The sequence below is a fragment of the Choloepus didactylus genome, chromosome 13 (genome assembly GCF_015220235.1).
Source record: "Choloepus didactylus isolate mChoDid1 chromosome 13, mChoDid1.pri, whole genome shotgun sequence".
NCBI lineage: Eukaryota > Metazoa > Chordata > Mammalia > Pilosa > Megalonychidae > Choloepus > Choloepus didactylus.
The window spans coordinates 24,953,095-24,977,061 of record NC_051319.1 but is presented as its reverse complement, the minus strand read 5'-3'; the positions used below and the strand labels follow the sequence as shown (position 1 = coordinate 24,977,061).

Genomic DNA, 23,967 nt, shown 5'->3' with positions numbered 1-23,967 from the left:
GAAGTCAGTAGTATAGTTACCCATTTAGAGCACATTGTTGGTTAATAAGCCCTGGATCTCTCATTGTTCCTCAAAAAAAATTTCGAGATGTATATTCTTTGGTTTGTTATAGTTGAATGACATAAACAGTTTCAGGGAAGGATGTTTCTGTAAAGTTACGGATAGAATAGTTTGCTTTTAACCTAAAGAGAATATTTTTGTATTTTCTTCGTAATACTCCGTTGTATAGGTTCTGCGGATCATTGACACACTTTTACTTAGCCTCCTTCCTTTATTACATGCTATGTAATAATGATTTTCTTTGTAAACAAGTATACTTTTGGCCCACCAATTGTAGGATAAAATGCTATGAATGTGGTTGGTGGCAGGAACAAGGCATGTTACCTATACTGAAAATATGGTATTCATTGGATTTTAATGCAGAATGCTACATCCTGGTGAGGATAATCGTGTCATTTCAGGAGTATTTTGTTGTTCCCATAACGAGATGGGAAAATATTATTTGACTCTCTGTGAGACGAACGCCTTTCATTACTCAGTTTAAATCCTTTTTTATCTACATACAGGCATGAGAAACTTGGTAAAAAAATATGAACCACCCAGAACTGAAGAAGTTGCTGTTCTAAAACAGAAGTTGGAAAGATGTCACTCTGCTGAGCTTGCACTTAGTGTAATTATGTAAGTAGAAGTAACACTATTCATTCAGGAATAGGTATAACTGTTTTCTACAACTGGTCCTTAAAACGAATCATTGAATTAGTAAAATATTTGTTCATCTGGGGGAAACTGACATACCCATTAAATCTGATGTTGTTATCAAATGGACACTTCTAATGGGAGAAAACACAAGATAAATAGTTTGGCTTTCATAGTAGTGTTATGATTCTACTATGACTAATGTGTTCTTTGGTTTGCAGACCCTGTCCTATTTGGTTATCCCTTGTGAGATTCCATGGGTACAGTCTTCCTAAGGACTCCCTGAACCCTTTCCTGTCCTTTTAATCTTTGGACTCTTCACAGATCTGATATCTTGTCTGTTTAACAAGTATACGGTTTCAGATTTGTTCCTGTTAGCTAGAGCAGGGAAACTCGGCATATTTTCTTTCAGTAGTAAATTTTATGTTGACAACAGAACCAATAGGAAAACATGCCATTTCATATCTTTTTGCAGCCATAAGGAACGCCCTTAATGTCTCTTACTGATTTGTAGGCTGAATGTGAAAATCACCATATTCATGCACTTTATGCTTTGCAAACTGAAGGATCTAATTAAACCTAATCTTAACAGTTTGAGCAATTGGGAATCTGAGCAGGTAATAGGAATGATGAAACCACCATAAGAAAACTTACTGCTGTTTCTTGTAGAATGCATTGTGATCCTAACATTCTTTTGCCTTATTTGTTAAATTTTAGTAGGAGTTAGCTGGGCATCTTACAGTTAAGGTGCATTTTAGATATTTTCAATCCCTAATTGGTGAGTATGTGCTAGTGGATAGTGTATGAGAAGCCAGAAAAGCATTTCAAGTCATTCAGGTAAGGTACACTTGATTCAGCTTCCTTACCTATACAGTTGTATTAGGGAAATATTCAGGGGCTTATGAAGTGTGCAAAATACAGGACTATTTTGTTATCGTAACTACAGCTGCTAAGCATGGTTTAGTGTATAACCTGAAATTATAGAGATTTCACTCCTGGGTTTCAGTGTTAATAGGTAAAAAAAAGAATGAAGGGGAGAGGTTACAGAGACGTAAAGGAAGGTTGACTTCGATGAATGAAAGTGTCGCAGCACTGATTATGTTCTTTTCACACTGGTTTTGAAATGGGCTTCAACCAGGAGTTGCCAAACTATGGCCTATGGGCCAAATGCAGCCCACCACCTATTTTTATAAATACAGTTCTCTCTTGCTATTTTTATGCTACGACAGCAAGGTTGGTAGTTGTTACAGAAATTGACTGTATGGACTGCAAAATCTAAAATATTTACTATCTGGCTCTTTAAAGAAAAATGTTTGTCATCCCTTGGATTAGACTATTGAACTATTAATCTTACCCTTCTAGCTAGATAACTGAATAGGCTGTAATCCAAAATTCCTAATTGCCAGAGTTTATATTTACCATCTGCTTTGTACTGCCAAGCAAATTGAGGAGTGTTTCTCAGCATGTGTGATGGACTGATTTTTAATTTGTTACATATACTTTTTTAAAATGCAGTAAAAAATGAGTTACTAAAAAAATGAATAAGACAGTCAAATATAAGATCAAATTTTATTATTAGATTCAACAGTCATAAAGTTAATCTATCAAATTGCTATAAAAGTTTCTAAACATGTATTCAGTTTCTGTAATCATCTCATTGCTGACTGGAATGTTTGTGAGCTTATACTTGTCCAGGGACCACACCACAAGTAGCATTACTTTAAAAAAATTATTGGTTTTTCTTGAACTCTTTAAAGTTCTTTTGTCTTTATTTTTCATTACACAACAACTGTTTTCTTTATTGTTGAAGTCAGACAATACAGATAAAGCCAAAGTTCCCTTACACCCAAATCCCAGTCATATAATCCCAGAGATTATAAGTTGGTCTTGATCTTTGCCAACTTTTCTCTGCATACATGTATGTGTGTGTGTGCGTGCGCGTGCATGTATGACATCAGGGTTTTTGTTTTTGTCTCTTTACATGAATGTTTTCCTTGTACATATTGTACAACACAATATTGTCAATCTTGTCTTTTGCGAATCTAGGCGAAAAAACAATATCAAATTAGTATTTTAATTTGCATTTCCCTGATTACTATGAGATACTGATATTTCAGTGTTTAGCAGTTACTTGTAGTAGTTCTGTATTGCTTAAATTTATGACCTTTGACCAATTTTCTGGCTATTTTGTGGATCTGTAAGTCTTTTATAGATTCTGAAAATTCCTCTTTCTATATATGATACCACTAGTTTTTTTGTTTTTTTTTTCTGCTTTTTGATGTAGAAAATTTGTCTTTTGTTTTATGCTTCCCATCTGAATACCTTTTCTTATCTTAAATTAATCTATGTATATTTTTGCATTTTATTTAGCTGTTTAAACCACTCAGAATTTTTTGTGAATGGTGTGTGGTAGAGTCCCACTAATACTGATTTTTTCCAAATGAATAACCTTGTCCCAACCAACCCATTTTTGAATATTCTGTATTTTCCCTATTATTTTCCTAGAAGTACTCCTTTCATCACAAATTAAATTGTCATACAGATGATTAATTTTAGGCCTGTCTACCTGATAATTGCTGTTTGATTCTTATGTTAATACCACATTTTTAACTACCATAGCTTTTACAGCATGTGTTTTCATAATAGCTGGGAAAAGGTAGTCTCCCCTTTGCCCTGTTTCTTTTGCTATTTTTGGATAATTTTTTCCAGGCCAATGTTAGACTTGACAAATTTCATGAAAAATCTTATTGGGATTTTAGACTTTCACTGAATTTGGAGATTAATTTGAAGAATATTTTTCCTATCCATAAATTCTGCAGATTTATCCAAGTCTTGTCTTTCAATAGGTATATATCTTTTCATATAGCCTTGCTAATTTATTCGTAGAGATTTTATAGTTTCTGTTGCCAGTACTGGATTGCTTATTGATGGTTGCTTAATTATAGAAAGAAGAGGAAAGGCTATGAAGATGATGATTATATCTCAAAGAAACCCAAACATGAAGAGGTATGTTTACTCTAAAGGTGAATCTTAGGTTATGTTGCACCTTATGTTGTGAGTACTGTTAGGACTTAATGTTCCAGAGTATAAGCATATAGGTCTATAAGTGTGGGCTTTTTAAGCCTTGATTTCTTGTGTCCTTCTTTATGTACATTGTTCATTGTTGAAGAGATTTTTTTTCACTTCTGTTTTATCCTGTTATGAAGTAATATGATAGTTACTTAATAAAAGATCCTCTCTTATGTTTGTACGAGGCAGCAGGGATGCTCACACTTGGTAATTTTTGCTCTCTGTTAAGTCTCCAAGAATTCTCTCTGAATTGTACCTGTCAGAAATAAATGAATAATCAGAGAAACCAGGTCACTGTAACCTTTGTTCCTCATTGTAGTATTCTGGTGGCACCATACTGTAAGACTAAACTACTACAAATTTTCCTAGTTTATTTATTTTCTATAATCAGCATAGTAATAGGGAAAAACATTTTCCTAAAGTGAGATAAGGTAAAAACAACAACAACAACAAAGAAACAAAAACACTGCTTATACTTCATTATAAATGGTATTCTTATTGTATTTTCTTTCTCCTTCTTAGGAAGAATGGACTGATGATGACCTGGTAGATTCTCTCTAACCTTTTGAAGTTGATTTGTCAATGCTAGCTAATCAACAGAAGTAGTAAGCATAGCTGGCATTTAATTTTATTTTAAAAATACAATGTGAAAACAGCAAAATGTAGTAAAATTTTCTATTCATGGTATTTTTAAAAGAATTTTCCTTTCAGGGTAATGTTATGTGAAAATATGATACCTTCAAAAGAGCCAAAATAGCACATGGTTTGGATAGTTGTGCCCTACTATGACTAATATCAAATTAGTCTTTCTGTAGTAGCCAGAATAAAGGTGTAATGTATTTGCCCTATATTCCCTTAAACAAAATGCAATTATCCTTTTTGAAAGATGGCACCACAGAAACCAAAATTTAGTAGTGGGCTTCAAATTTGTTAAGCAATGTTTTTTGCTTATACATGGCTTCTTATACCATCTGGATATACTTAGATTTGTGTGTTTCTGTTGGGCTCCAGAATGCAATATACTTGTTGCATGGCACTGAAAGCTAGTGATCCTGTCTACTGAGTATTTGTTTGCCTCAACTGGTTATATGAAAGCATTTGCAAATAGATAACAAAAGAAATCAAATATGTAGTCTTTGTAATTGTCTAGATAAAAATCTTAAATTGCTGTTGGTCAGTAGGTAGTAGCAGATGACATAATTCAGGTTTATAATTAACTATAGATTTTAACCTAATATAGATCACCTATAAGTGAAGCCCTATAAATAGGTGTTATAGTTACTACGCATTTGTGTAGATTTAACTATCTTCAAGAAATTTAATTCAAGTTGAAATTGATATAAAAATAAAAGTTAATGATTCATACATAACTGTATTCTACTATCCGACCTTGAGCAAGTTCTTAAATTTCCATGCCAGTTTCCCAAGCTGAAAATAGGGAAAATAATGCCTGCTTCTCATAGGATTAATCACAGTAGTGCCTGTATATATGAGTGATCTTATTACTCATTTTCTAAATTGGAATCAGATTGTGGATGTGTGTATATTAAGCCAAATTTTTTTTCTGGAAAACTGAACTGAAGGAATTCTAAGAAACTTAACTACCCTAAATTTAATTACATATTATGGAAACACATACCCTCTTCGCTCCCAATGCATCTCAGACTGGGCTTTTCCATAAGATTGTAAGTACAATTTTAATTAGATTTCGGTATTTCCAGGTACTATTTACAATAGGCTTATGCTTTTAATAATCCTTTGCATTCTAGACTTGAGTTTTGCTTTTGTTTTTTCCAACTCATACTGGGATGAGAGGAATGAAATTAAATAAAGTGGTATTTTATAAAAGTGAAGTGGGGAAAGGTAAAGTTATAATTGTTTATTGTAGCCTAGGTTGAGTAGCATTGTTGCTAGGCCAGACACAATTGCAGAATGTCAGCAATTTATCTCCTGTTTCCCATCAGATCACTCAATTTTAGTACCGGAGCAAGGTCTTCATTTATAATCTTTGAAAATTTTCCTGTCCAAGCCCAGTAAAAAAAAAAAAAAATGTTTGAGAGATTTTATTTCAACATTGATCAACTAGTAGGGCCTACAGAGGTAACTGACAGTTTCCATACTTTAGCTTAAGAGACATGTAATTAAAGTATAAAAAGCAGCATAAGTCTTTTAGGTTTGGATTTTGTTATAAAAAGCAGAAGAGGGAGAAGCATTTCAGGTGATCAGGACAGGATTTCAGCTGAGATTGTATTAATATCTTGGGCAAGATTGAGGAATACCAGTAGGTTGGTATGGCTGAAGAGAGGTGTGTGATTAGTGGGAGAGAACAAAATTGCTTAGCACTAGAGATTGGGCCCCTTTATATGCTGTTAAAACATTTTAGGGTATGTCACTAGTCCATATTCTTTGCAGTCTGTCCTCTGTCCTGTTATACCAGGGAAGACCAGCTGGATACTACTGTGGTGGTCCAGCTGAAAATCAGGAGGGATGGAAAACCAGACAAGTAATACATAGAGTCAAGAAGGGAGAGAATGGATGAATGGAACTGCCATGCAAATACAGCAAAGGATGTGTGAAGTTTTAAGTATCACCATTGAATGGTGATTAAAGCTACATGAGGGCCAGCTGTCTCTTAAGAGATAACTGCGTTTTTCAGCTTAAAACTATATTAAGCAAAAATCTTTTAAACTTTTGGTTAGTTAACACTGTTTTCTCCTATAGTTTATGTTATCAGAGGAACATAATAAAACATTTGTCTTGGAATCAAGGCCTTCAAAAAAGTTCTTTACTGTGGCAAATCTTTTTCCTCTTTTATGCCCTGGATTCCTGTTTTAGTCACCCCCTTTGATTGCTAATGATATTCTGCCATATAATTTTTATGTCTAGTCTCCCCTATACAATTAGGGAAGGAATTGTTGCATAATGTGTGTGTGTGTAATACTTTTTATTGGCTAAAACACTGACATGAAGTTCCATCTCCCTAATCCTTGCTCTGGTGCTAAAGTTTGAACTGCCCTGAAAGGAGGAAGAAAATAATGAGACTAACTATATAGAGACAGGAGTAATCAATTACGCAAGATATCCCTTGCTTTTATTTTAACTTAACCTTGGTGAATACTTCACAAAAATACACATTACAGAAGCAAATAAAACTATACAGTCAAACTAAATATCCAGCAGATACAACAAGTAGTCAGAAGTTCAAAGATGGATAAAGTGTAAGTGGTTGGTGAGACTGTTTACATAATCAAAGGGGTAGCATAAAAATCAAAATGGAATAATGAACAAATAACTTGAAACAGAAGCATTCTAGGTCCCCCCCATAAAAAGAAATGATAATCTATAAAATGGGTGAATGGGTACATGCATTGATCAGTAGACAATGACCAATGATATTTACTAAATTCAAATTATTTACTACTGTAAACATAAAAGCATTGGGATCTAAATACAGTCTTTGAGAATTCCAACAAGTGGTATGTTTAAAAAAAATAAAGCTGATGAGCAATAGATCCATTTTATATATTTTCTTTCAACAGTTCCAGCAAAAGAAATAGCACAGTATTTAAAAAAAGTATACAGCAAAGATTGTTCCTATTATAATAGCAAACTCTAAATACAAATAAAGTCACGGAACAGTCAAATGGTCATATTCCTTATCAGGAAAAAATTACAGAAAGACCACTCTGCAATCCAGTTATACTCAATTGTTGATAGAGAATGCTTTTTCTTGTCAGTTGATTTCATAGTTCTTTTTCCAAGAGACAGCAAAACTTTGGCAATTGGATATACTGAAAATATATTTTCAAAGTTCAAGATACAGTCATAGCATTCTGTTCTGTGAGAGGTGATCTGTACACCAAGGCTCAGAGGTTGGTAAAGATTAGTTCCACGTGGAAAAAGTGCAAATATCCTGCACAGATAGCTTACAAAGCTGCTGACAGTTATTCACCAGCAGAATCTTGGGTTTTGTTTGCATAGTTCACACATCACTGGGAATGTGAAAAGGTGTGCTATTTTTTGGCAAGAGCAAAGGAGACATTACAGTGATGTGAATTACCATGTTTGGCATGCTGAATCCATGCAGAACACGGGTGAAGGCTGCTACCTGACATCATTGGTTTTTGTATATTGGTTTTGTTTTTGTTGAAGCAGTTCTGTTATAGCCAGAAGCTTTTTCAGTACGTGCTAGACAGAAGGAAAAGTAGTATGAAAATCATTAATAAATAAATGAAAGTTCTGTCAGAGACTTCAGGGTGGGAAAAACCAAGTCAAAGAAATTCATAAAGTTAAAATTCTATTAAAGTAACAACTTGTGAAGTTTTTTTTTTTTAATTCAATCCTTGACTGAATATTTTTGTATTCTGAAGTGAATAAAAGTCCATTTGTGTCTGGTATTCTCATATCTAATTGGGCTAAAACACTCTTCTAGGATAGATCATCTTGCCAAAATACAGATTTGTCATTATGATACTGACACACACACCCTATGAGACCACAGAAGGGTAATCAGCTTGCAACCAATTGAACATTTAAAGACTCATGGAAGAAATTACTACATAAGAATGAACATAAAATCAAAGCTCCTTTATCTCTCTTTAAAAGTCTTAATTGGCCCAAATTCTCCCAAGTTTTTTTTTTTTTTTTAAACATCTAAAGCAAGTCATATAATGAATCCAGATGCCAGTGAAAAAGGAGACATCTATCTCCATACATGCACGGGTATGTAAGTACCCACAGCACATACTAAGTGTCTGATTGAAACCCTAATGAGCCAAACTTCTATATAAACTTAAAAACTAGAGGATTCTAGAATCTCAGGTTGAAGAGAACTCAAAATCACGAAACTCAATGCTTTAGTCTCTTCTATGAGATCCCTGCCAAACAGCCAGTGTAGTGACAGTATTCACCATCTCCTAAGGCTTTGGAAGCCTCTGACTATGAAAGTAGTACATGATTTGATTTATAAAACCATTACATGTGACTTGCTTTTTTCACCAACTGAAACCACTTCAAATATAATTCATTTGTTCTCTTCTCCAAGATAAAGATCTCCAGTATCTTAAATGACCTGGTTCTAAGTCCCTTCAATCCTGGTCCCTCTTTAAATATATTCTAGACATTCTCTATTCCTTGTTCTAGAAAGTAAAAGTCTACTAACATAGACGAATATTTCTCAAAAAGTCTACTTGCATCTGAATCACTGGAGGAGGTTGTTAGAAATGCAGATTCCAATGCTTCACTTCAGAAACTCTGGGTATGAGACTGTGTGTGTGTGTGTTTAACAACTTCCCAAATAATTCTTAAGTGTTCCACAGTGTGAGGATTACTTTGGCTGTGCACTGGATGTATATGTGAGATAGGAAAGACCATATCACTACGGAATTACATAGCTCACTTGCCTTTGTTCGTGTGCCACTAAAGTGTATGTACCACTGTTTTCTGGTAGTTAACAGTTTAGATTCAAGAACAAGATTTGACATTTTGCAGTACCAAAAGTTCATCATCTTATTTGGGGTCCATTCTTGTCTGCCAAGATCTTTTTGGATTATGATTCAGACTCTTAAAAATGTAATCTGACTGATAAGATGAAAATGTTAATGAGGATTCAGAGGCTTATGTTGACATTCTGCTGAAGTGATAATGAAACATCATATTGTTGATGAAGTATAGCAAAAACCTACCTGCTGTGCACCACGCTCATTACTGAGTGTTCGCAGTTCATCTGAATGGGCCACACAAATCTCATGTAATGCTGCTAAATCACGGGACAGGTCAGTTCTAGAATGCTCTGTAGTGTCCGGAAGTTCAGGTACATTCTTTAAGGGAATTATAAAACTGCATTTAGAAATATAAATCTTGAGAATCTTCATCCCTTGAAAAGTTACTTATTGGGTATATAGGTAGAATTTTAAACATTCTAAGGATTCTTACCATGAAAACTTAATATTTGGTGCTAATTCTTATAATTAGCACTATAATTCTTATAAAATGTAGACTCTGCAACATATGTAGCTACACAAAAACCAGATTCCGTTTTCTACTATAGATGGCAGAATATGGTGCAATATAATTTCTATTCTAGAGAAACAGGTTTCCTAAGAATTAACTTTATATCTGTAAGAAGTTCTCTTTCATATACCAAATAAATAGTGCAGGCTTTAACTGTTAATCTGGATTAAATGCAACGTAAACTTAAAATTCCTCAACTTTTTCAAACTAAATTTCATTATTAAGCTAACATAGTTTGACCAAATGGATCAGTATATTAAGTAGCTACGTTATGAAGGTGTGAGGAACCTGTTAGGTCTATAATTATCTGCATAATTTATGTATAAAACACTTGCTAATATGTGGAAATGATCAGCATTAATTATGGTACCTTTACATAGGAATATACAGCAACTTGGTCACTATATTAAGTTTATAGTGCTTTATTTTCAGCACTAAATGCCAGTGTAATTTTGAGTCTTGGAATAAAATTTAACAGGGGCTTGGAGTACCAGTAGTTTTGTATAATTCTATTCCCCTCCTTAATGATGACGATATTTGTTGTACATTCCTAAAAAGATGCAAAACATTCAGTGTTCTATGGTATAGTGAACATAACTAGGCAGACCATTCATATTAACTCAATGATTCAGTTATTCATTGATTCATTCAATGATTGGAAAATTATATTGATGAAGGGACACTATAGTACTTGCCTTCTAGACACTAGTTTACAGTCTAATGGAGAGAACAGAGAAGTAAACTCATCGTTGCAACACAGGTAATTATCAAAGATATATGCAGAAGATTCTTGGGAAGTAGAAAAGGCATTTAATTCAGGTTTAGGGTTCAGCAAAAGCTTCCTGAAGGAGATAAATTTGAGGTGACTTTTTGAAAGATGATGCAGATTCAATCAGGGGCAAAGGAATAGAAAAGTATTAGTTAGAGGACTGGAACAATATTCGAATAGTCAGACTAGAAATATGTAGTGTGAAATGTTAAATTGTGTGGCATAACTAGGATAGTAGAAAAAGCAGGACTGCAGGCACTTGTGATTATGGAACTATGAATCTAAAAACCTAGAAATACAACTTAAGATAAAAACTAGCTAGCCTTGAGTAGTGAATAGTTTACACACACAGCTCCTTTAACACTATTATAGTAAATACTGTTTTTCAATCACTGACCAACGATATTTTTGGTAATTAGAAATACATTTTCAGATCTCTCCAGGGGATCACATATAGAAACATTTAGAATTTGCCGCTTTATTTCTCAGTTTTATTATGAAGCTATGCTTTAAATAATTTCTTAAATGCTAGTTTTTAATCCCTGAGGATGCAAACTATTGACCTACAGGTATTCCTTATTTTTTGGCCGTAATGGTATGATGGCTGTGGTTTTAACTGAATCTGAATGTATTAAAGCAGAATACTGGCAGCTCAGACTCCTACATTAGCACTGCCTAATGTCATACACCTGACCAAATTCACATATAGATATTTCCTTTCTGTGTAGAAATATGAACTCAATTCCTAATATATGTAAGTTATTTCATTCTAAATTATCAATTCATTATCTGAAAATTGTGTAACAAAATTTAACTTTACTAAGAAATCCAGGGTCTCAGAAATTTAAAAATGTCCCCTATTCTTAATTTTGTAATCATAATTTATTTTATTATTTATAAAGCTCCCAAATGGGTCAAAGGTAGTCCTACTGAATGACATACATAACACCAAATTCATGTATTTTGTTCCTATAAAAGTCACAGGAACACTCATTCTTGAGTCCATTTACTTATTCAAGTTGGTTAGAACTGTGAGTCATCTGGTTTCAAATCCCACACAGTAGCAGCAAAGTAAATAGCAAAAGAGGAAAGAGACTGTCACAGCAGTGAGATGGGACAGCTAAGAAGGTAATGAAAGAAGACAGAAAAACTAAAAAATGACATACGTTCAAAAGCATAACGGTGTATACTTGGCGTAAAAATAAATGGTTACAACAATAAGTGACTGAAATTTAATTTCAAGAAATTATAATTTTAGGAAAATAAAAAAAAATGCAAGCTTTTTTTTGTTATTTTTGTATAGAAAATCTTTCTAAATGTTGTTGCTTAAATGGGTTGACGCTCAGCTATCCTAAATAGAAGTCTCAAAGTATGTGAAAAATTATATACATACCCCAAGTTCATCTAAAAACATGATCATACGATGTTTGTTACTTTTGATGAATGGATTTACTCCTTCCATATAGGGCTCCTAAAAAATTAAAAGCTTAATATTTGCATCAAAAATACAAACACTAATGTCTGAGCTATAATGGAAAAGCATACATGTGGCAAGAATTCTTATAAATCTTATGTCCATCAGTAGCAATCTATGTTCACAAGAATTAATTTACTCTTATAATGACAGTATTTGCCTTCTAATACAAGCAACTAGACCGAAGAACTGGGTTTTTATTGATAAACATTGAGAAGTTTGGGACCAAAGCAGAAATGAGAACACACAGCATAGCATACACAAATTGCTTATAGTGACACTGATTCAAAAATAATTAGAGAATCTATTTGCCAGACACCAAGACAAACATAAGTTCAAATCAGATTAGAATCTGGCAGGTATTAGAGGGAATGAAAATACAGTTGTGATAAGGATTCAACAGAAAAGCAAAACCTGCCTCAGGATTCAGAGAACTTAAAAAGTTTTATCATAAATGTAAACTGCTCATCTTACTAAAATTCCAAATCTACTTTAAAAATATGCCATTATGAAAAAGGAAAGGTTGAATATTAACCCAAACGCTCTTAAAATAGGTAAGAAATTCAATAAGAAAATGAGATAAGGACCTCATAGGCAATTCAGAATAAGTATACATGAAAATGAAATAATGAAAAACAAAGTAATACTATGCAAACCAAACTAGTGAAAATTAAAAATAATAATACCAGTGAGTTTGGGCAAGGTTGTGGAAGCAAAAACTTTTATGCTGCTGTTGAGCAAAACTACAATGCACATGAGAAGTTTTAAAAATTTTATGTATTTCTTTAATCAGTAATTCTACTCCAAAGTTGTGTTAAGGATATAACTGGAAAAGTATAAGGATACTTGTTACAGCAGTATTTATAACAGCAATGTTTAATAGTGAATGTCTTTTACGAAATAAATACGAATATGGATTTAGGTGCATTTAAAAATATGCTTACTGAATTTTATTTTTAAAATTGGGAGAATTAGAATGTACTGGATATTGAAAAAATAAGTTTTTTGTAATGGCTAAATTGTGTGTTTTCAGAATTCCATTATTAAAATATAAAATCTAAACAAAATACTTAAAAAATATAAATATGCCAATAAAAATATAAATTCTCTTTATGCTATATTTTATGGTTTTATCATGTCAAAATTTCAGTCATAAATTATATTTCAAAAATATCAAGATGTTTGTACCTTAGCTCCAAATTCCACAAGATTTGCTAAATTCTGCACAGATTTAGCCACTAATATCAGTGTTCTTGCAGCAATAGGAGATGGAGAATCTGTAAAAGATTTGGGCACAGCTAATGACACCAATTTCAAAGGCACTTGCAGGTAAATCATTACATATTTAGTTTAGCACTTTAATGTTTCTTTTCTGTCAATATACCAACATTCATACATTCAGAACTCATGTTTTTTGAAAAATTTATAACCTGTATAATTTAAAAGAACTGAGTTAGAAGGGAAACATTGAATACATTTAACAGCATTTTCTGGTTTTGTGAAATGGATTCTATGAAACTTAGCAGTCCCCAACTGGTTGATATTTCATAATATTTCAGTTTTATCTTTATTGCTAAAAAGACTCCACAAAGCTAATTTCAGTCCACTCAAGGTTAGCAATGTGCAGTCGAAGCAATTCTGTGCTCCCAACCTTCACTGACTCCAAATAATTCACCTTAAACCTTAAAAACAAAACATGAAATTTGATAAACTTTAAAAATATTTTAAAGGTCAGTCAGGAAGCATTTCCCTGTAGAGTATATATACTGGGCTGCAATTGAAGTGTTTGTGGCTGTTGGTAAGCCCTGAAACTTAAATTATTAAACAGTAAAAACCTATAGGTAGTCTGACCTGACTGCCTGGTTTTAGATCATACTCGATATCTTCACCAGCTAAACAACATATTGCCTAGAGGTTCTGACACCAACATTCCAATAATTTCTCCAAAAGGAGCCAAACCCTTCATTCTTAATAGACTCACGGTTTTCAACTTTTAAACCTTTTTAGTAGCAATGAAAGACCATTACAGAGATGTGATGGCTATAAAAGTAAAAATATATTCCAAAAATATTTTTAAATACAACTTTGAGCTTTAAATAACTAAGAGAAAGCTGTTGCAGGTTCATTCTGTTAATAATGGCTGACTATTACATTCCAAGTTGTAAATTTCACTCTTAACCTTTCTTTGAAAGAGTCCTACAACATCTGAAAGTCATTCACATAATGGATATAGAGGTAATAAAACCAAATTTGGTTTACTGAAGTTTAAAATGGCCCCTTAACATTAAAATTGGTGACAAGAAATCTGTAATGAGAGGAACCAGGGCCATTTTCTTCATAGGTATTGGCAGATCATGAACTGCTACTATGGAATATAATTTTAATTTACTCTTCAACTCCAGCTTGCAATGGTGGTGTCATGGGCTTAATGCACAGAAGACCCTTTTTCCCAACATAGAAAAGCCAAGTTGCAGACTGTAAAAAGTCATCATAATCAGTTTGAGATACAGATAAGGGTGGTAAAAAAAAAAGTGGAATGTCTGTCAGCATGCCATCTCAGGCTTCAGATATTATATGGAAAGGAAAGATAAGCAAAATGGAAAGAAAAGCTAATGAAGCAAAAGGAAAGAAGAAAGAAAAGGGAAGGGTGCTTTAGAATGCTTTATTCCCAGTCTTAGAAGAGATAATAAAAAGGAATCAGATGTAAAAGAAAAAAAAAAGAGTATTCTTACTCAGCAGTATGAAACTTTATTCTATCTTTTTAAATTTCAAACTTCTTCAAAAGCTGATTACCTGAGATGATATTAAACATCCGTGGATTCAGGATGGCAGGACAGATAAGTCGAAGAAAAACAAAACCACTGAAGGGAGGGAAGCATTTTTTTAGAAAACTGCATATATATTTATTACACTAAAATAATATATGAAAACAAAATTTTTAATACTCGTAACACAATAACCTTTACTCTGATTAATGCAGGGAAGCCCAAACACGGATAGCTTAAAAAATTATAATAATAATAAGCCATTTTAAGGACATAACTACTGGAAAGTATTATTCAATTTTTCCAAATTTGGAATTTTAGGTTTACTTTGGGAAGTGGCTAAGTTATATCTATAGTGTTTACTTTCATGTCAATTATTTATTTATTCCAGGCTAGCCGTGTATTTCACATTTACTCTGAGGAAGCAGTATCCTTCAGGAACCTTGACAATTTCTGAAATACTACAGGAGAAACAAAAAACCTTTTAGCTTTAGTAGATACACAGGTCTATAACATTCCTAAATATTCTTTCACATCTTCTTTATACACATAGACACACCCACACACACACAGGACACCCCAATCAGGTCTGTTATAAATCAAGTTGGTTTTATCTGTTTTGTTGATGAGTCATTTCTTTCTCTGGGGGAAAAGTGGCCTCTTGATAAATAAAAATGTACATTAGAAAATGCTGAAAATCTTTAAAGAAAAAGACAATCTTTCTAAAGTTAAAAAAAATTGTTTCCAAATTACAAAATAGTAGCAAAGTAAAAATTAGTATAAAAGCACACGGCATAAGAAGAGCTGTTGCATGATTTTGCCTTCTGCTTTTATTTTGGGAACAATGTAGTAGAGTAAAAATGCAAGCTTATATAGATATTCCTTCTATTCCTTCTTCAGTCACTGATAGAGAGTATATTTTACATAGATGATTTTATTCTATTTCTTTTTTAGAGGAATCTACACTGATAATTGACCACCTATTCCTTGTAAAGACAAATATTATTCCCAAAATGGTTTATAAAATTCTTTCCAGAGGTTAAAATAATCAGTAAGATCTCTATTCTCTGTGTTAAGAGTGGACAACCCATCTTCTCAGCATTTATCTTCACACATGACAGTTGCCTACTTTTTGGATTCTTAGAAAATGAATACATTGCTTCCCAGACAGAATTTTTAACAGTTATAACATATATATTATTAAGTTCTTAAATTTGGATTTTTTGTAAATTTTTTGAAGTATATCACACAAATTTTGCTTGAAAACATTTTGTTCTTTGAACTCAAAACCTACCCTGGTAACACTGAACCATAAGTGAATTTCAGTGTGCATATCTACTTTCTGAGTTTTTAGAGGTGACAATTGAATGTGAGACAGAAACATAGTTACCTACACATTAAAAAGTTTATTACCAGGGATAGAAATTATCACATGGGGCATAAATGCCCCTTAAAACGCCCTGCCCCATCAACCAATCCACACAGCAGAATTTCTTGCTCTGTTTGCTTAACAGTTATACCTGTTTGAAACTTTAAATTTATAGAAAAATTTTAGTTTGCATCATATGTATGACTGTGCTTTTCTATTCCAATCACCACTGTAACCAGTAAATACAGAATATGCAATTCTTAAATATTTATGTGATATCATAACTAACCAAGAGAGATTTTGTCTGCAAAACAAAGTTGAATCCCCTTTATAAAATTTAGATTGGGGGCAGAATTAACATACATTTTCAAAACTAATTATCATATTGGTGTCACTGTTAGTTGCCTAATTTTTTTATGGAATTCAACATAAACCAGCAGTGTATACTCTACATTAATAAATTATATTATTGTGGAACTCTGCTGTGTTGTCTGGTGCTTTTGCACTAAACTTTCAGTTGCCTTGTACAGGTTGGGGTCTGTTTAACAGAAAAGCCTGCAGTAGTGTTAATGATACTAGACTGGGTCTTAAGTGGTTAGCCTTTAGTTCTGCCTTAGCCTCTAACTTTCGGTATTAAGCTCAGGCAAATAATTTAACCTCTCCAGATCTGTTTCCTCACTGGAAAAATAAGTTAGAAGAATGATATTATCCCTTTATGTAAGCTCCAAAATCCAATGACTTGTCAAGGCAGTTATTTCTAATTATTACACAATGAACAGACTGAAATATAGGGGCCCAGGCTTCAGAAACACAACCTCTGGTTGGAGATTAGCTTGGGAATCACAGACTGTGTTACAAACCAACTAATCAATATCTAAATGGTTCAAGTATGGCTCTTTCCTTTTAGCCCCAAATCATGGCATGTGTATATGTGTGTGTGTATATATACTAATATGAATTAGCCACCAATTTTGGTGGTTAAATAACTTTTAAGCCCATTTTATAAGACAAAAATCCCAAATAGTTAATTAACTATAAATGAACATTCAGCTTTTTAAGAAATGCAAAACCTAGCTAAATATCTCAAAGTGTCTTCTAGCAATTACAATAAATTCAAATTCAGGAGAAACCTAAACTCAGAAAATATTCAGCAGAGCTCTGGACATAAAAGGGAAAGAAAAAGTCCTTGAATGACAACTGAACTGTTGTAATTTTCACAATTATCCACTCATCTGTTTGTGTGTGCTATATTCAGCAATGTAACAAATGAAATGATAAGCCGTACCTAACAACTCTGGTTCTCATGGTGTTATTTGTAGGCCACTTGTGCTGAACAGATTTCTGTAAACACCCATAAATATATCTCAGTGTCCTGTCAAAATAACACAATCATTTCAACATATAAAGCAAGTGAAAATATTGATCTCACTGCAGCCAAAAGCTTGAAATGAGAGAAAGTATTTAACTCAATTTACCCAAACATACTCCATTCTAGTACAACTGCTCCCCCCCCCCACAAAAATTTGCCAAAAGTAACAAAAGTCACATTTAGCAAGGAATAAGGAAAACTTAAATACATTTTCAACATCAATTTATTTAGACATCTTATTGTTTACTCTGGAAGAAATTTTACCCTTTTTAGACTTCTATGTTAATGAAAAGTATGGAACAATTATTGGAATGAAGGTACAGACAGACTGTTGGGTTCAAGTTTTGGGGAAGAAACATTTTAGCTTAAGATAAGTCAACTTCTATATGAAGTTTGCTATTTAATACTGAAGGCCTTTAATCAGAGACAGAGTGATTATCTGGTGTACACTTTGAAAAAGAAATTTAAGCATAGGCTACATGGATGGTTGAGATGTCTTTTATGATCCCTTCACAGTTGACTCACTCCCCACATTACTATGTACACACCAGACATTTTGGCCTATATGAAGACAAGTTTTGTTTATTTAATGTAGATATTTCACTCTGGTTTCTTTAAGTCACTCTTTTCTCTTAAGTACAAGTCAACATGTAAAGATTAAAAACCATAACTTTTTCAGAGTGTAGTAATATCAGGACAATGGAAAGGCTTTCATATATTTTAGAAATACAAATTTTTCAAAATGCAGATACATAATTTCTTGTCCAATTAAAATTTCACCACTTACGGTGGAAGTATTTCTGAAGCCATGAATATTTTTTCCACAAGCTCTGAAAGTATGTTCAGTAGGTGTGCTAAATTAGTGTTCACATCTTCATTTTTTTCTAACTTTGATGGACTTAACTAAGAGAGAGAATAAATCAAGATAAATGCATCTTAGCAATGATAAAATGCAAGTTAATAAAGGTGAACAAGAAGTTGTAGTTTTCAAATGTCTTTTCCCATTTTTCAATCTGCATCTGCTTTTTTGTTTGCTTTGTACAAACAAATTTTTTTTTATTAGTTTGCTCTATGCAACTTTTAATGGGTTCATCACCATTCATTCTCAATTACACAACTTAAGATCAAGCAATGATTATCCAACAATTTTCAGTTGGTTTGGGATTAATCCCAGTCAAAGTTTCCTTCTATTCATCTACCACACTTTGCAATAGTTTAAATTTTAAAGCACCGTTTCAAACTGAAAAATGGATAAGATATTTTTGTGTGTTCATTTTAAATGCAGTATTCTGAACTAGAAGACAATTCAACTAGAAGATAAAAAAGCCCAGCATTAGTAGCCATTTACTCAACAATATATCACGGGTATTTACATGGAAAGGAAGATTGCCATGCCATGACTGTGTAAAATCTACCTTAATTTATTTATTTAAGAAAAAAAAAAGCTGATAAATAGAAATGTTTTTCTAAATCAGGTAAGACTGATTTAATGGCTAGTAAAATACCAAATGCTTTCTTAGAATTTCAAATTTTTCAGTATCCCTCAAAATCATAGATATAGTGTCAATGGAATAGATTTTTCTGTAGAAGTCCAAATTCCCTAAGCCTGGATCCAAAGTTCACAGACGACCTACACACTTGTTGTATTTCTGTATCATCCTTCACGGTTAAGCCAACCATGGCACTAGTCCAGGTTTTAACACTAAATTGCTAATTTCTTCCGATAAATTTATTACTAAGAATTGACAATTTAGTGCAAAATTAACATTTGACAGCTACCAGTGTACAGTATCAAAAGAAATTCATTTTAATATTATATTTATAAAGTATATTTAATATCTACCTTCTCTAGTTGCTTTATCTTCAAAGTAAAATGAGAGAATACCCATACATGTGAGATTCCACTTTTTATTTTAGTGGTATATTATGAATTTACACTGATGCCTTCATTATTCCTAATAAGGTATTTCTGTTTACTTTGTTTTGGGGGTTGTGTTGGTAATGCCCCTCCAAACCCTATAAAGTGCTACACAGAACATAACTAGATTATATAATAAAAGTCTCTAGAAAAACTCTCAACTTACATATTATACGTATTTTCCAAAAATAGCATATATTTTATCATTAGTACAACAGGTTAAATGACAATGTAACTTCATGAATTTCTGGTACATCTTGATGGTTTTTAACCTCAGTATAAAGTGTATCTTTTTAAAAAACCTGTTTTGCATAGCATTTATAAATGAATTACAGAAGACATACTTGCTCAGATGAATAATTTTAGAAAGCTAGTATTAATTTTCCTTAAAATATAATCAGCTATAAAGCATTATTATTCAAATATAGTCTTTGCTGAAATATTTAATACATCAGATTCTTACCTCACAGGACTGCTTGCTATCCATTATTTTTAAAATAGAGTCTTTCAAAGCATGATGAACAAATTGTGTAGCAGTGGCTTTCATATACTGTTCCATCAAGGTGCTTGCAAGTGTTGTGGCTCGAAATAGGGTAGTGGCTTCATCTATGTAAATATTATATAGAAAGGATATTAGTAAAGATTAAATGAATTCATTTTTCTTCAGCCTTTAGGTAGACAATTATAGCCATTTAAATATATTTAATGCAGCACTGAAATACTGATCATAATGATAGCCTGTACTTCTATAGACTTAATGCTGCAAAAGACTTTCCTATCTATTACCTCATTAGATCTTAACTAGGAGAAGGGATTAAACCTCTATTTTGAATAGGAAAAAAAAAAAAGGCTCAGAATAGTAATACAATCTTTCTAAGATTGAATAGCCAGTTACTGACTAGGACCAGAATGCAGTTTTATGGCCTATGGATCCAAAAATTTGAGTTTATTCTCAAAAGAAGAATATACTTTTATAAAACCTAAAGTACTGATTATTTGCAGTCTTATCAAACTGATAAAAACGTAAAATTTTTTACGAATTGAATTTTAATAAAATTTTAGTAAAATATGCATATTGCCAGAAAAAACAATCTCATTTTAAAATATGTACCACCTCTTTATCCATTCCTTTACAAATCTGTATATTTATGCATTTTCTATAGTTAGGAGGAAACAGTACTTAATACTTCATAGTTTATTTGGGGAACCTAGAAGTAAGCACTGTTAGTGAGTCAAAGTGCAGGAAAATGGGTTATTTTCACATATTTGTGAAGCCTTTACAAGGTACTGTGTGTGTCCAGCTATGCTTCCTACGGACTGCTTACCTTCAGAATCTGGAAATAAAACACAACTCACAACCAACTTCTGTGCAATGAATTAGTAAGTAAACATAAACAAGAGACCACGGTTAAGTATACCAAATTATTCTTGATAATCAGGCTCTATGGGCCATTGGCTCAGACTCAGAAATCACTTTCTTGTGGCTTCTAATACTGATTTGCCATGACAGAATTTATATTAGAAATACTGGCACCCAGTATCACCCAACACAAGAATCAGAACTAACTTCCCAACTGCAGTTTTTAATGAAGGGAAATTAAAAGAATAACTTATGTTGCATATATCTTCTCTCTATAAAAATCTAATTAACTCACTTTAAAAAGTATAACACTAACACATCCATACTATACCTTCCATGCTTATTTCTCTGTCATTTAGTGTACATAACAACAATGATTCAAGCTTTTCATGAAGAAAAATCCTCAGTAAGATACTAGCCAGTAGTGTTCGGTCTTGTCCACATACATTTGATAAAGCATAGACTACATGAAGCTCCTTTTGCAGTATAAGCTAAAAATGACATCAAAAAAAGACTTTAAAGTACACAGCATTAAGCATTCTCAATGAGAATAACAAGAAATATGTTCTTTTCAATAACGTTCTTATATTTAGAAATATGTTCTATTCTATTCTAGCCTAAAAAAATAGAACGAGTTTGTAGCCTACATATTTTTAAGGCCAATATCATACCTGCGACACTTTTTAACGTTCTCCAGCTGCCAGTGTGCCAATAGGCTTTGAAACTACTATTATTTTATTTAATGGGTCTTTTATTAAATGTTTAATGTTTCCGTTAGTAAGGCCATAAAAAATAATCAGACTGGTAAATAATTTAATACCTCTTTAAATTCACTGTACTCTTCTTCTGGCATGATCTTTTCCATAGAATATCGTGCTCGAACACGCAAGGATCCTGGTTCAATACCTTTTAATGGGATGTGGGAGCTGAGCAGAAACCATTCATCTGTGGCATGCCCTTTCTGTAACCGGTTCAACTGGCAGCGCATAAATACTTCAAAAGAAAAACATTATCAAATGATACTGTTTAAAAAAGGACACTATAATCAGTCACATAGGTAAATTTTCCTGACACCCAGTCTTCTTTATAGTGTTATGCTTTTTATTAAAGAAGGAGATTAAATGACATCACAAATTTGATATTTAATTCTTAATTCATTCATTTACTGAATGCCTACTATGTGCCAGGTTTTGATGGATGGACATAGACACAATTAAGACATGGTCACTAACTTGCCTGGAGGTCACAATCTAGATAAGAAGCAAGAAATCAATTATGGTTTCAGTGTGATAAATACTATCACAGCAGTTATGCTACTGGAGTACAGAGAAATAACATCTAATTCAGCCTGAGGAGATTAAAATTCCACTGCAAACAGGTAGCCCTTATACAAAGGATCTTGAGATAAAGCTCCTAAGTAGGAAGAGAGGTGGGGGGGGGGGTAAAAATCTTCAAATAGAAGATACAGCAATGGTTTTAAATTCCATTGATAATTCAAGAACTATAAGAAAGCTGGTATTGGTAGAGAGAAGGATATTCAAAAAATTATACAACAGGAATGGAGAGAGAGTGGATCAGGAAAGGGCCTTCCTTTTGAGTCATTACTAGAGGTTTGAACATTATCTTAAAAGTAATGGGAAACCACTAAAAAGTGTTAAGGATTTAAATAGTATAGAAGATATGGAATAAACATTTTATAGAGAAAAATTCAGTCTTTGATGTATCTGTTAATACATATGATCACCTTCTTTCCTAAGCCTGAGTTTTAAGACAGTATTAACCCAGTTCACCATGATGTGAATTTCTAAAGCTCACTGCCAACTGTCTCAGCAACAGCCTGGGAAAAAGAATGCTGCTCAGAACAAGAATGAGGAGGGTGTGACTACCAAAAGTGAATAAATAAAAGTCCTCTAAAGAAATTTTTTAATAGAATGCTTTTACCTATTTTATAAAGGATTTATATACTAAGTATAGGAAAGTAGGAAAAAACCTAAAAATGTAGGAAGGGGGAGAGGGAGTACAACAGACAGATGACCACTGTTACTATTTTGGTCTATTTACTGAGGGATGGGGTGGTGTAGGGGAGAAAAAAGGATGGATAGATGTATTTTAACCTTAATGGCTTAAGTTTATAGTATGTACAATTTAGTCATTTTGGTCTTTTTCTTTCTAGATATATTCTTCTCAACAAAACTTTTTAAAGTATAAAAAGAAACTATCTTAAATTATACTACTTGCACTTCTTTTTTACATTTTATTTTTTAATTTCTGTTTGAAAACTACATTTCATTAATAATTTAAAAAGTACATAAAACATGTTTTTTTTAGAAAGAAATTTCTATATCAACTTACAGATATCAGGATCTTTGCTTTTCTTTGTTTTATTACTAAGAGTTATTTCAAATCTGTTGATGTCAGGAGGAAGATCACTAAAGGAATAAGGATAAAAAGAATTAATAAAATGTTCTGGCATTAGACTATCTGATTCTTTTAGTTCTGGCATCAAATGAGCCCCCTATTTCTGCTCAACAACTTGACTATGCTAGAACTAGAACTAGATTCTAAACTGGGAATACAGACAGACAAATTATACATTTTCCCTACTACCTTTAACCTCCTAAACTAGAAACAGTTCATTCAAGTAAATCCTGGAATCCCTGGGAAACATTTTGTGTGCAAGGGGTTGTAAATGTTTTGAACTTGTCAGTAAAGCTAATTCACGTTAATAACTAAGTGAAGAACCAAGGACATAGCATTTTACTAATAAAGGTAAGCAAATACAGCAGAAAATAAATATATGTACTATTAAAACACCTGGACTTGGTAACTTAGTTCAGACAGTTAAAAGATAGAAGCAAAAAAGGGAGAAGAAGATGTAAAATGGCAAAATAAAATGATTCAATATAATGATAAAAATAAGACTTACTCAAAGACAAACTCTTCTGACCATACAGGGTTTTGCCCTTCCCTTGCATGAGTTTTTGCTACCTGTACACTATTCAGGTAGATGTTACAATACGGGTTAGTAAAATGTTTTACTGGGAGTTTATGAGCTTCTTCAATATGTAAAACAAGACTGCTGACCTAAAGAAAACACAAAAATTGTTACCCCAGATTTGAATAGTTATGTAGTAGGTTTCAAAAGTAATTGGTATAAAACAAAAAC

At 32.7% G+C, this 23,967-nt stretch overlaps 2 protein-coding genes across 4 annotated transcripts in view; one reads left to right on the top strand and one right to left on the bottom strand.

Moving 5' to 3' along the window:
- Window positions 1-21,938, top strand: part of CCNH (cyclin H) — a 35,584-nt gene extending 13,646 nt beyond the window's left edge. For 2 of the 3 annotated variants that reach the window (XM_037801678.1, XM_037801680.1), the window contains exons 7-9: window positions 567-678; window positions 3,642-3,702; window positions 4,288-5,869. In XM_037801678.1, the coding sequence (XP_037657606.1) occupies window positions 567-678; window positions 3,642-3,702; window positions 4,288-4,326 (212 nt within the window). In that variant the 3' untranslated portion in view covers window positions 4,327-5,869. Of the gene's footprint in view, window positions 1-566; window positions 679-3,641; window positions 3,703-4,287; window positions 5,870-21,668 lie in introns of those variants that run through there. The other variant, XM_037801679.1, reaches the window with a different exon arrangement.
- The window catches only part of RASA1 (RAS p21 protein activator 1), a 144,589-nt gene continuing 122,875 nt past the window's right edge, over window positions 2,254-23,967 (bottom strand). Inside the window, exons 14-25 of the mRNA XM_037801676.1 lie at window positions 23,728-23,885; window positions 23,154-23,230; window positions 21,622-21,794; window positions 21,133-21,292; window positions 19,905-20,047; window positions 18,311-18,426; window positions 17,440-17,526; window positions 14,814-14,881; window positions 13,209-13,297; window positions 11,940-12,017; window positions 9,450-9,584; window positions 2,254-7,953 (exon numbers count right to left, since the gene is read on the bottom strand). Coding sequence (XP_037657604.1) covers window positions 7,870-7,953; window positions 9,450-9,584; window positions 11,940-12,017; window positions 13,209-13,297; window positions 14,814-14,881; window positions 17,440-17,526; window positions 18,311-18,426; window positions 19,905-20,047; window positions 21,133-21,292; window positions 21,622-21,794; window positions 23,154-23,230; window positions 23,728-23,885 — 1,368 coding nt within the window. The 3' untranslated portion in view covers window positions 2,254-7,869. The remainder of the gene's footprint in view (window positions 7,954-9,449; window positions 9,585-11,939; window positions 12,018-13,208; window positions 13,298-14,813; window positions 14,882-17,439; window positions 17,527-18,310; window positions 18,427-19,904; window positions 20,048-21,132; window positions 21,293-21,621; window positions 21,795-23,153; window positions 23,231-23,727; window positions 23,886-23,967) is intronic.